General features: G+C 37.4%; 1 protein-coding gene across 1 annotated transcript; it reads left to right on the top strand.

The window, feature by feature from the left end:
- Window positions 1–2,360: 2,360 nt before the first annotated feature.
- LOC133524095 (uncharacterized) lies at window positions 2,361–12,970 on the top strand. The gene is made up of 11 exons (XM_061859939.1): window positions 2,361–2,963; window positions 3,293–3,403; window positions 3,901–4,032; window positions 5,387–5,534; window positions 5,641–5,702; window positions 6,115–6,253; window positions 6,444–6,592; window positions 7,284–7,411; window positions 8,478–8,631; window positions 9,077–9,172; window positions 12,722–12,970. The coding sequence occupies exons 1-11, from the start codon at window positions 2,943–2,945 to the stop codon at window positions 12,941–12,943; spliced, it is 1,362 nt and encodes a 453-aa protein (XP_061715923.1). The 5' UTR covers window positions 2,361–2,942; the 3' UTR covers window positions 12,944–12,970.
- The last annotated feature ends 879 nt before the right edge of the window (window positions 12,971–13,849 follow it).

Genomic DNA, 13,849 nt, shown 5'->3' with positions numbered 1-13,849 from the left:
TCGTCTATCTCTAGATAATCATCTCTGGTATCAACAACATGCTCTTCGACAACCTCAGAACTCAACATTTTTGATAATTCTCGTATAACTTAGTTATCTCAATTATACTCCTTAACAAAATTTGAAATATATCACATGTCATCATTTGACTCACGTTCAGGGCTGAAAAGATTACTATTAAGTATTTCTTGAATATATTTATCATTTTACTCCTTTTATCTAGCCATATTTACTGAAAACAAGAAAATAAAAATTAATATTTTTTATTTGATCCGTACTTTTATGACCGTAACGGGCACTGGTAAAATATTTACCACCAACTTTGAGCTATCATCCTAAATCGTGGGAATATGTATTTTATAGTGAATAGCATTTAATTAGCTCGATAAAATAACTAATTATTACATAAAAATAACAAAAACCACCTACCGGAATCTTTATAGAACACTTTGATTACAAATATTCTCTAAACACTATAAAAATCGCTCGACTTTCAAATTCTCTGCTTAGCAGGTACAGAACCTACTTATGACACTTCACAGTGTTGCCAACATATTTTTTTTATGAATGGCCGTTTATGTATGCGTTCATAAACCTCTTAAACCACCAGATAATTCAAATTGTATTTAATCTGTGCTTGACAGAAAGAAGTGGTAAGTATATGACCGGTGCCCTATTAAGGGTTAAAACAATTTCCAGCTTGCTGGGAATTAATTCCTCAAAACGCTATTTTTGGATCTAATTTGATTGGCCTAAATCGTGAAGGTTTAAATCAGTGTTTTAAAGGCAAAGTCTGGGGCTGAATGTGCGGAGCGTTCGATCAGCGCTTACGGATGAGGCCAAAGGTCGAGCTGGAAGAAAGCAAGGCTTGAATTTGACCAATGGCGAGGTATGAATAGCTGGACGTCCGGAGCGTTCGATCGCGGCGCGTCATATAATACAACTAATGGCGAGGTGTGAGCAAGGCAGCCCAGCTGTGAAAGAGGACAGCATGGATTTGGATCCATGGCCAAGCAAAAGCGGGGCAGTTTGCATAAAGGAGAAGTCCTGGCGTCGCATAAGACCTAACGCCGAACTGCAAAAGAGTGGCTTGAAATCGAACCTATGTAATCACGGTTCTACTACTGCTCGGCCTTTGCCTTAACTCGAAAGCGCAACTTGATAAGATGCTTTTGTTTTTCGGCCTTCGCAGGGCCCTTTATTACACTTTGACAATTAGGTCGCAGGATCGCGGCTCTGCAGCAACTCGGCCTGGCCGACACATCTGGTGTGCAAGAGACCAAAATACGCTACAAAATCGGTAATCTACGTCGAGAAAATCGGTTGGCCACAAGCCCGACGCTAAGATTTTTTTGGCCATGAGCTTTGATGGCCTCCGCGTAAGGTTGGAGATGTGCTTACGTGTCCTCACTCTCTTACGACCCTTCGTTATTAGATGGGTACTTGCACACGTATCAAAAAGTTTCGTGTACATAATAAGTACTACACTACGACTGCGATGCTGATGCAGCCTGCGCGTTTTTTTTTCCTATGATTTTGGTGCCCCCCTAGACGTGGTGCCCTAAGCAAGTGCTTATTTTGCTTAATGGTTAATCCGGCACTGGTGAAGGCGCTTCTTATTTTGTAAAAGATCATAATAATGTCGTAACAGTTTAGCCATACCTCTAGTTCTATGTATTCTGCGGTAGAACATCATGGCAGATTTACCACCCACTCGTGGCGTTTATTGAATTTGGTGAAACCAATATGTTACCTGTTTGATGTGCCGCTCCCTGATAATTAGATTGCCGGACTATATGTGACAAGCGTGAATCGTGCGATATACCTAGAGGAACATAACATAACAATGTTACGAAAGTAAACATAACAATACGCGTCTAATATTTGTACCTGCCTTGTATGTTTTTAGGGTTCCGTAGCTCAATGGCAAAAAACGGAACCCTTATGGATTCGTCATGTCTGTCTGTCCGTCCGTATGTCGCAGCCACTTTTCTCCGAAACCATAACAACTATACCCTTAAAACTTGGTAGGTAGATGTATTCTGTGAACCGCATTAAGATTTTCACACAAAAATAGAAAAAAAAAACAATAAATTTTGGGGGTTCCCATACTTAGAACTGAAACTCAAAAAATTTTTTTTCAACAAACCCATAGGTGTAGGGTATCTATGGATAGGTCTTAAAAATAATATTGAGGTTTCAAATGTCATTTTTTCCTAAGCTGAATAGTTTGCGCGAGAAACTCTTCCAAAGTGGTAAAAAGTCACAACGGCCCGTACGGTCAATATCGGTAAGTGAGGTGCGGGGTAATTCCCGCACCGTACACATACTCGTCGCAATCGTTGATTAAACTGATAATCAACTACTACGAGATATTTCTGGTCCTCCAAATAAATCCTCATACATGTACTGTAATTAAAAATGTAAACCATCTGATAAATGTTACAAATATTGTGGAAACAAGACCTAGGTATTCAAAATAAACAACAAAATGACACATTTCAGGAAGACACTGGGGCCGTGGAGTCGTGACGCCCATAAACTTTTCCAGAGCCTTAAAAAAAGGCCTTTCCGCAGGGGTCAGATCTAGGGGACCTAAGATAGGTGAGTATAAGTTATATTTTTATTTAGTTCATACTTAATGTTAGTAGTAGTTTATAAGTTTTGTTATTGTACTTGTTTTTGTTTATTGATGAAATTAAAGGTTAGACATGACACTGCACTAGTTTACTCAAAGACTTTTTTCACTCAGTCGACAACACTACAAACAAAACCTTGCCCTGCCCTTGCTGATCTAATCGCGAATATAAGTTCAATACCACCCTAATCTTTATTTACGATTGCTGTAAACGCTTATATCTCTAAGCCGTAGTTGTCTGGACTAACTGCGGTTAAATGCAGCCGTTTTGACGTATTTCAACATGGAGGACGATTGAGGAAAGATGTCGAAAGTTTATCCAGAGGTACGTAGAACTTTGATTGGAGATTACATAGATAGATCAATATATAATAACTATATAACAAAGTTCCCTTTGTACCTAGTAAATACGATTTAGATTTGAGTTTCTACGACATTGTTTGTGGCTTGCCGCATTCATCACCCTTCTAACTTGTAAAAGACGTGACGAGTGTACTAACCGTTACCTGCGGCGAATTTACTTAATTTTCCTTCAATTAAATTAAATTAATCGCCTGGAGATTCAAACACTCGCGGAACACCGGTTGCGCTAACCAATTTTAAGCCCCGTAATTGATATCCCTCTCTAAACGGTAAAACCATTTGATACTTTAGTCCGAAGCGCCTTCAGAGACCTTCAAGAAAAAATGCTACCAGTGCTTGAAAGGACCCAACCTTATCCGGACGCTCGTTGTGGTGGTATGCAGCTGCGTAGTTATACAGCAGGTAATCAATCATATTTATCACTTTAAATACTATGCGCATCTTCATTATTCACTAACGTCCTTTTAGCCTCAAGGATGATTTTATTTTTAAATAAACTGATTTCATAAGTGACATTCAGATCCAGTGAATAAACCAGCCGCTTTAGGCAGAAGTCATCAGAGCCACTCGAAAGCCTTCAGTAGGTACCTAAGGTCAAAACTGAACCGCTAGGTATGATGCTGACGTGAAACATCTCGCTCATGATACAAACCAACATTCCTTATATCATAATAATTCCCATATCCACATCCAATGATGTCATTTTGTTGCACAACTATATTCCATCCCCATCAGTCGCAAAAGTGTATCTATTGCTGCAGAGAAATATGACAAAGTTAATGCTGTGATACGATCATACGAGTACCTACTAATACGAGAAATATCTAACAAAAATGATAACCATCTCTGTTTGAACAAACTAATGAAACATACGTTATATAATATTTTCATTTTTTTAGATAACAGCATGTGTGCGGAAACTAATCAACATCCCGATCACGACCCATACACACTTCGACTTCAACGAGACGATCATGTACCCCAGCCTTACCTTCTGCCGGGAACCACCGTACAAGTACGACAAGATGGAGGTAAGGTATCTCTAATATATAGAGCATGTGTCCACACATTGTTTATCCAGGAACTGAGTAGAGGGCCTAGCCAAGAACACAATTGTTGACAGAAACGCCGATTGAAACTTATAAAATGTCCTCCCGATACATTTTTTCGTTTCGTTTGGCGTATTACGATAGTCATTACCAGCCACAGAACGCCCCCAGACTTCAATGAGAAGTCGATGTAGGTACTTATACGAGTACCTCCTGCCTCACGCATGCTCTGACGGAAGCCACAGTACAAGTATAAAAATAATGGAGGAACGTTTTTCGGGTTCCGTAGCCAAATGGCAAAAAACGGAACCCTTATAGATTGGCCATGTCCGTCTGTCTGTCCGTTTATGTGACAGCTACTTTTTCCGAAACTATAAGAACTATACTGTTCAAACTTGGTAAGTAGATGTATTCTATGACCCGCATTAAGATTTTCACACTTCAGATACTTCCAAAGTGGTAAAATGTGTGTCCAGTAACTTCTAAAATAAGAAAATGATAAAACTAAAAAAAATATATGATGTACATTACCATGCAAACTTCCACCGAAAATTGGTTTGAACGAGATCTAGTAAGTAGTTTTTTTTAATACGTCATAAAATTAAAAAAAAAAAATCATGAAACCCATACGTGTGGGGTATCTATGGGTAGGTCTTCAAAAATGATATTGAGGTTTCTAATAACATTTTTTTCTAAACTGAATAGTTTGTGCGAGAGACACTTCCAAAGTGGTAAAATGTGTGTCCCCCCCTGTATCTTCTAAAATAACAGAATGATAAAACTAAAAAAATATATGATATACATTACCATGCGAACTTCCACCGAAAATTGGTTTGAACGAGATCTAGTAAGTAGTTTTTTTTAATACGTCATAAATGGTACGAACCCTTCATGGGCGAGTCCGAATCGCACTTGGCCGCTTTTTTTTCTTCGTATGCATTTGCGGCAGGGTCATAGAAAATCATCTAACTGTCATCTGAAATTCTATGGATTAGACTTTTGGCCCGATAATATTTTATGGCTTGGCTTAAGTATCTAATAACGTCGGCTTTTATTGAAGTTAAGTGACACTCTCGTGGATTCCCTAAACATATTCAAATACTATTACGTAAATAATGTCTCCAAACATTTTCAGCGATGTATTTTTGTAGTTACATCGCTGAAAATATTTAAATGACCAGCCTGGATAATAATTAGAATTTGGCTTTGGAATTTGTCAGCTGCAGAGAGTGGTGACCCCGTCATAGACTGATAACTGATTGTATGCAGGGGGTCACCTCTCTCTGCAGGTGACTGTGCTATCAATGTTCGAAATATTATTTAAACCTTCCGCCAGGAATATGGACTGTATTCGCACCCTCGGTTCACCTCCGTTTGGCGCAACTTCAACTTTTCCCACGTTACCCTGGACCATTTGTGGGAAGAAATAACCTATAGCAGTGACGAGTTCTTCGTACAATATGGTTTTGATGGGCTAATAGAAAGTAAGTAGAAGATTTTATGTTTGCTTAGCTAAAAGGAATATTATTAATAACAAAGAATTACTTGATTGCTGTAGGGTAGGTACTAATAGACTTGGTGTTTTTACAGATGTGGAGGTGGAATCAAGTCTTGGTTTCGTGATGGGCCGATGTTATACTCTTACACCGCGGGTAAACGAAATAATCCCATAACATGTTTCCTTTTTGCAAATAGATATATCTGATGGACTACATAAAAAAAGTGTATGTGACAACTTTCTTGGTATTGCCGCTGTTGATATGTCGCATAGTGCTTCAGTTAAACCAAATTCTCACGGTCCTAATTATTGCAAGAGCAGACCCAGATATCTACTAGACTGAGAAAGTTATATGTATAAGTAGGTACAGTCGAGTTCACAAACATCTTTACGAGCCCACGTTCTAAAAATAAATATAAATATTCCTTTGGTGGGTTTGTAAACATGCTAATGAACTCGACTGTACCATCTCAATCTAGGAGTATATAACTGCTTTTAGGAAGGAGGTTTTTTAATTAGGCCTTTGGTTCTATGTTAGAATATTCTACGTCAAAGTTATTAAATAGGTGCTGAGCTATAAGGCATCCCAAAGCGCCGGGTACTCCCTGACTCTTCGTCACAATGCCCTAGACATCGCTAACAGCATTAGCACCACTCCGCCGGGATACCACGTCTACGTGCATTATTGTAAGGAACCGTTCACTGGTAAGGAACACAACAAAACTGTGGTCTACTTATTTGGAAACTTTTGAAGTACACAGTTAGGTCTGGCTACATATTACTTTATAAGCTTTAATTCATGCTATTCCGTATCCTCTATTCTACCAAATCGAAATAAAAGAGCTTTTATAGAGTTATAATACAGGTTATAATTCTGACTATATCTAAATAACAGAAGTGGCAGTGTACAACGGTGGTTTGGTGGACTACTTGTACGTGAACACCGGCGAGACCATAGACGTGAAGCTGTCAGTGGACCAGTATCAGAAGATCAGTCGAGATCACGATCCGTGTGTGGACTGGGAGGACTACAGTACAAATGAGGTAGGTAGCTAGTCTTGCTTTTATCTACACAATGTCCTTAAATACTCTTTAAGAATCAGGTGGAAGCAGTGTCCTGAGGACAAGATCATTGGTTCTACTCTAAATACGCAGATCGAAGAAGATATCTTATACCTTTAAACGAGAAATTCTTGTATATTTATATATATATTTCGGGGATCTCGGAAACGGCTCTAACGATTTCGATGAAATTTTCTATATGGAGGTTTTCGGGGGCGAAAAATTGATCTAGCTAGGTCTTACCTCAGGGAAAACGCGCATTTCTGAGTTTTTATATGTTTTTCGAGCAAAGCTCGGTTTCCCAGATATTGTCTATATAATATGTAGTATTTGTGTATAATTGTAAATGATGTTATTAATGTCCAAAATTGTAAATAGTTTTTCAAAATTACTTATAGTTGTCCTTTTTTTTCTGAATTATCTTTCTCACTGCACCCACATTCGAAAATTTCTGTTTTGCCCTATGGTTGACTGGTAGAGAATGCCTTAAGGCATTAAGTCCGCCATTTGTACTTATTTTTATTATGCAATAAAGTTTAAATAAATTGATCTCTATCAATATTAACACTTACCTGTCGCTTTTTCTGACTGGCAAATGAAATACATGGCTGATTTTCATTACATGACCATAGTCTTTACACTTTTCAATCAGTTTAAGCTTTTCACATTGCAGTGCACCACTAAACATGTGTCATATCTGGTAGGCGAGGCTGTTGGCTGCTCCGGACCCTGGATGCTCAGTGATCTTCCCCGTTGCGACAACTACAATGACATGAGAAGTCTTATCACGGAATATACAGGGTGATTCATGAGACGTGAGCAGGACTAAGCCTACACAATCAGTAAATGTTAATGAACCGTTCACCATCGTATTTAAGTAAAACAATCTCGCTTTATTTCTGTTATTTAACTTTTTGGGAAGGACAAATTTGATAATCTACAATCATGGACACCCTACAACACTTAATTAAGAAAGATAAAACCTTTTTAACCGTTATGACAGCACTTTGATTATGAAGAAAACAAAATGTCACACTTGAGTGAGATACGATTTTTCAAAAGTAACCAGACTCCGATGACATTCAATTTGTAATTTGTTATGGATAAAACAAATAGGGTGACCATACATGGTGTAAATAAATTATAATTTTTTTTTTGAACAGTAAAAAATAAAAGAACGTTAATCTCACAAATACTGGTACGAAACAGTTGCTTATAACTTACTGAATGCTCAAGCTTGATCCTGCTCACGTCTCCTGAATCATCCTGTATAAAGTTAGAATTCTTATACACTAACGAAACAAATAAAAACACTAACGATAAATAAAAAACCAACAATTTTAAACACTAACGATATAAATAAAAACTGCATAAGGGAAATAAACCTTTACGAAAAATAACACACCATTAAAATAAAGTCTATCTTGCCTTCTTGAACATGAATTGTTTTGTTTTACAACTTTTTGGTAATTTTGTTATGATTTTAGTCATGTGATAGTTATTGTACAGTCAGCATCAAAAGTAGCGGATCAAATAACGCTTCATAAGTATCTATTATCTACCATTCCGTAACAGCTTAACAAAACGTGATGTCCTTAATATAGAACAACTGAAAGAAGACTGTAAAAGATATACTTTTGATCGCGAATTTTAGAAATGTATCTATAATTGGAAAAGTTATCCGAAATATAAGATACTTTTGGCGCGTTGTTTCATCTGCTACTTTTGATGTTGACTGTACTCATTCAACTTTAAAAATATTTATGTCCATTTTCCTGACTCATTTTACTTGTTTACGCTTTAGTACCTTCAGTTGCCCCTTATTTGTATATTTTGCTTCGTAAATTAACCAAAAACTCGTTTCTAGTATGTACGAGGACCACAACTCCACTAGTTGTCCCCGCATCTGTCGTTCTTACCTTTACAATGCCTTTGTAACATTCCGGAGGAGCGACTACACATGGGATTCCTTGAAGAAGGTGTGGGCTCTAAACTCCGGTGTTTCCACTTTGGAGACACATGTAAGTCATACCTTTTATATGTAATGTAATCTTTCCGGGTCACTTGAACTCTGTTGTATATTATCTGCTCTAGCTAGGTCTGTCTGTATATGGCAAAGGTCATGAAATGAAACGAAAAAATCTGGGATAATTTATGGAGTTTTTGCCTTAGTTTTTGGAAGAATAAAGATAAGAAATAAAAAAATACAAAATTTTAAATTGTGGGAGGCATCAAATAACTGCGCTGTTATTTTTAAATGTGAGGTACCTAAATATTACAAGGTTAGTTAGGACGAATTCTCTCATGGGTCTAACCTAACTGACGAAAAGAAACGATGGGGTTAGAAGTCTTCATATATTCCCTTTCATTAGTGGAAAAGAAACATACTGCAATTGTCAAATAGGCACAATTACCTCAAGGTGGCATTTCCCCATAAATATTAATGTCCATTAATAATGATTTCAGCTGTACATCCACTTCAACACTATGATGGTGTCCGTGTACGAGGAGCGATACAATTATGACTGGAACTTATTCCTGTCCGACCTCGGTGGAAGTATTGTATGTATTAAAAACCGTCTTCGAATCGACTTCGGCTAGCATATAACTTGTTCCTCTCTGGCAATCACTAAAAAGTTAGACGTTTCGGTAACATTCCAAAATTTCAAGGTTTGGATTTAAATCCGTCAAGATTTTAAGGAGTTCCTTCAATTTCTTAAGGAACCCGTTATCAGAACGGGATCTTGGCAAAAATGTTCCGTACTAAAAACTTTCTTGCTTAACCAATTTAACGAAGAAGACACATTGCGAAACGTGAAATACGCGTCGTTGAAGAGTTCCGTTTTGAATGCAAATACTTGATTTGTTGATGAACATAGAAAAATTGCTATATGGATGGATGTCTGTAAGAGTTGAGGTGTTCCCTCAATTCTTTATTGATCCCATGGATGTAAAATGACGGAGTTATGAGGTAACATAAATAAATATTATAGGACATTATTACACAAATTGATTAAGTCCCACAGTAAGCACAATAAGGCTTGTATTGAGGGTAGGCCTACTTAGACAACGATATATATAATATATCAATATTTATAAATACTTAAATACATAGAAAACACCCATGACTCAGGAACAAATATCCATGCTCATCACACGAATAAATGCCCTTACCAGGATTTGAAACCGGGACCATCAGCTTCGTAGGCAGGGTCACTACCCACTAGGCCAAACCGGTCGTCAATACATACAGTGTGTAAATACAATACGGGCGATAAATTAAACCAGATACAAAATTTATTCGTGTAATCATTAATTAAGAAGTTTTTTAAGTTAGGTTAGGTACCACGGTACACGTAATTATGAGCCTGTAAATTTTTTTGAAAATTTAACGAGCAGCAATGTACAGCAGTGGCAGCATGGTTCTATTTTTATCTCTTGTCACTATGCCCGTCACTTTCGCGCTTACATACTTGTTAGAACGTGACAGGCATGGTGACAAATGATAAAGAGTCAACCATATTAGCCCTACTGCAGACATTACGAGACATAGCATGACATGACATTATGTGCTTTAAAAAGCTCATATCTCGTAACTTGTGTTTTGCTTTATATTGCGGGCCGAATTATTTGTATGGTCAATATTTTCATTGTATCAAATTTATACACTGAACAATAAGTGTACAATCAAAACGGCTGAATTGATACCTTCCTCTCTTTTTTAATCTGGGTAAAAAACGGATTGAATGAATGCCAAACCAAACGACATCCTCTACAAATCAACTATAAGGCACACTTAGTATGAAGTACCTATAATATTATATAAGCAAATTGTTCAAATAGAAAAGTTGGATCATATTCATTTGCTTGGCCATGGACTCGCGCCCTTAAAATAATGATATAAGCGTATTTTCGAAGCTTCCAGAGATCTAATTTCTCGAACTAACACCTTCGAGATCAACCTATCACACATCACATCATGAATCAAATCTTGGCTCTCTCCCAAATTATATTCGCTCATCAATACTCTGCTATAGAAATATTTATCGCGAAGATAAATTAGAGAACACTCCCATCGTACATCATACGAGTATTCAATTGTTTATTTTAGGCGACCGGTCTGGCCTAGTGGGTAGTGATAGTTACCCTGCCTATGAAGCGGATGGTCCCGGTTTCGAATCCCGGTATGAGCATTTATTTGTGTGATGTACACAGATATTAAATTTGTTTCTGAGTCATGGTTGTTTTCTATGTATATAAGAATGTATTTATCTATATACGTATGTATATCGTCGCCTAGGACCCATAGTACAAGCTTTGCTTATTTTGTGTCTAGGTTGATTTGTGTAAGGTTCGATGGTTCGAATGGTCGATGTGTGTGATTGTTCCTATATATTGTAATTATATATTTATTTTATTAGATTCCTAGAATTTAGGATATAAACATGAGTAGGTTTTAGGTGTTTTATAATGGGCATGGGCATGCATATTCACGGACTTCAACTGTTGAGCCATTTAGGGTTACCTTATTTATAATTTCATTTAATTTATAACTAAATAAATATTTCAACTAAACTTGATAGTGAAACTCTAGGTCTATGGAGTCCCAGCGTGCACAAGTTTTTTGCAAAAATGGCAAAGCGTCTGGTTGACATAACTGGTGACCGAAGAGCTGGCGGCTTCCTCGCACCACGTATCAGCATTGCGATACAACGAGGAAATGCCGCCAGCAACCTTGGTGGATCAAACACATTGTAGAAAAAGGTCACTTCTGTGGACAATACAATAAAAGTTAACGACTTGGTACATAGCTTTTCCGTTCTTCTTAATTGAGTCTCAATTAATGAGAAAATGTATATCCCGGCTGTAAAGCTTTAGGTTCCCTTAAATTTGCGATGTCTGCAGGAAAAACGCGAACGAGTATTTTAAAAAATATGTATGACCTAAGTACAATGCCTCAAGGGCCTATTTTAGAATTAAGCTAGTTATTAATAGTACTCTGTATACATCTATTATGTAAACAAAGATAATGTTGAAACTAGATATTTCGAAAAATCTAGTTATAGTCTTGTTGAGAGACTTGTACCTTTTCCTACCTATAAAATATGAATGTAACTCTATCTATCTGTTACCTCATCGAGCTTAAACCTTTGAACCGATGTATAGTTCGTGACATCCACGATAACGCGCATATTTGTCAAATCTAACTTTTCATAACGTGACATGACGAGTTAAGGCACGCGTCTTCGTGAATGACACGGTCTATACATCCACCAGACCCACCAGAACCAACCAGAAATATATGATCATTGTCAGGAGGGCGCTGTTATTCAGTTTAGTGTGAAAAATTTAGTTCCAATGAAATTCCGCAATATGGCACCTGATTATAAATTGCTGGTTAGGCTTTAATTTGGTATGGACATGGACACAGTTTGAGGCCCAGGGAAGGACATAGGGTATTTTTTTATGAATCATCATTATTATTGAACGCAGACCACAGGTAAAAGCTAGTTTAACGTATTTGTTCAACAATGAAAGTTTGTTATTGCGCTTGTGACACGTTTGGAGCTACATTGCCTACAATTAACCATCAGGCGGGTGTAAATTGTAGGTAAGCCGTCGTTGTGGCATATTTTAAGCAAAATGTTACTTATTGATGTCAACAACTACGTAAAATAGTAGGATTAATTACAGGACAAAACACATTAAACAAACACCTACACAATATGGGTAAAACAGACAGTCCCATGTGCAGAGCATGTATGGAAAAAGAGGAAACAACAAAACACATTCTCCTAGACTGCAAACAGGTAGAAGTATACAGGATCAAATACCTTCGGACTCCGTGCACACTAAAAGAGGCAGTTAGCAACCTGAAAGCTTACCTACGCTTCGTGGAGGAGCTAGGGTGGTTAGAATAGCGTTACCTCGACTTCACGCAAAATAGGCATAATGGTTGTCAATTTGCGGAAAATGCCCAGAAGTAGTAACTAACTAACTCATTGATGTCTGTTGTCAATAAGGCGCTAGTGCCATAACGGTGCAGTTATAATTCATCCTTATCGACGCTCGACCTTTTTACTTAATAATGTCCGAATGTTCTTGTTGCAGGGGTTCCTTCTAGGCCTCTCCGTTGTCGGCCTCATGTCAATGTTCGGCAAGTTATGGGGCATTACAGTTAAGCCCTTTATCAAACCGAGAGACGCACTAAACAATCCCGGGTCTGCCGCCACAGCCGACGTTAAGACCGTCTCTAAAGACCTGGCCATGGATCTGGACTATTTGAAGAAATGTCAAGAATGGAATATGAAAAACGATTGTAATGAAAAATGAGGAATTTATTATATTCATGAGCATTTATGGTGTTGGTTTTAGTAACTAAGATGTCAAGCTTGATGATAGCTTCCTTGACCCATGGTATCGTCGACACCGTTAATTCATTACAACTTATGACAGCACAAGACGACATTAGTGTACACCTTTAATGGCCAGTTAAGCGTGTTGCTGTTAGTACGAGTTAGTCTACAATATTCTTCTGTAATAAGTTTTTGGCAAAAATTTCATTCTTGGTACAAGCTTTTATCGCTGCCTGTACCTTTCTTTCCACAGGCAACTAATAGGTACTCATCGAGACCATTATAAAAAACCCAAACACAATTAGGTTGCGTTGTTTTATCACAGAGTTCCTCCCTCTACCTACCTACCTACCTACCTCCTTCCCTCCTGTCTCCATCATCAGATCAGCTCGATGGTACCATAATATTGCATTGTCACCCGACTTACATACGAGTATTATGCAAATTTTCAGCTTCATTGGAAACCGGAAAGTGGGTCAAATTTAACTTGCAAGATTTGATTACAGACCGACAGATATTAGCACCAAAAGGTGTTTGCCGACTTCATTTTTCACTGGGTATGGGTATTTATGTGTATTGCAAGTAATAATGTAGGTATGCAATTTTAACAAGAATCAGTATTCCCTTACAAACGCTGTCTGACAATTATCTAGAAAAAGTTTCTATAACCATAAACTAAAACTAAAGGGGTTACAGGCTAGGTGTGTACAACATGTCATTAAATAGAGCTATGTAAATAATATAAACTAATAGATATGATATGATGCATACATCATATATTTTAAGTAAGTATGCGCACATTGTGAAAAGTCTAATAGTTGAAAGGGCAAATTTAGAAGTAAGTATTAATTATGGAAAAGCACAGCTTTAGAAACAGTCTTAA

This window comes from Cydia pomonella, chromosome 13, assembly GCF_033807575.1.
Source record: "Cydia pomonella isolate Wapato2018A chromosome 13, ilCydPomo1, whole genome shotgun sequence".
NCBI classification, from domain to species: Eukaryota; Metazoa; Arthropoda; class Insecta; order Lepidoptera; family Tortricidae; genus Cydia; species Cydia pomonella.
Note: the sequence above shows the minus strand (reverse complement) of the source record. Positions and strands in the feature narration are given on the sequence as shown.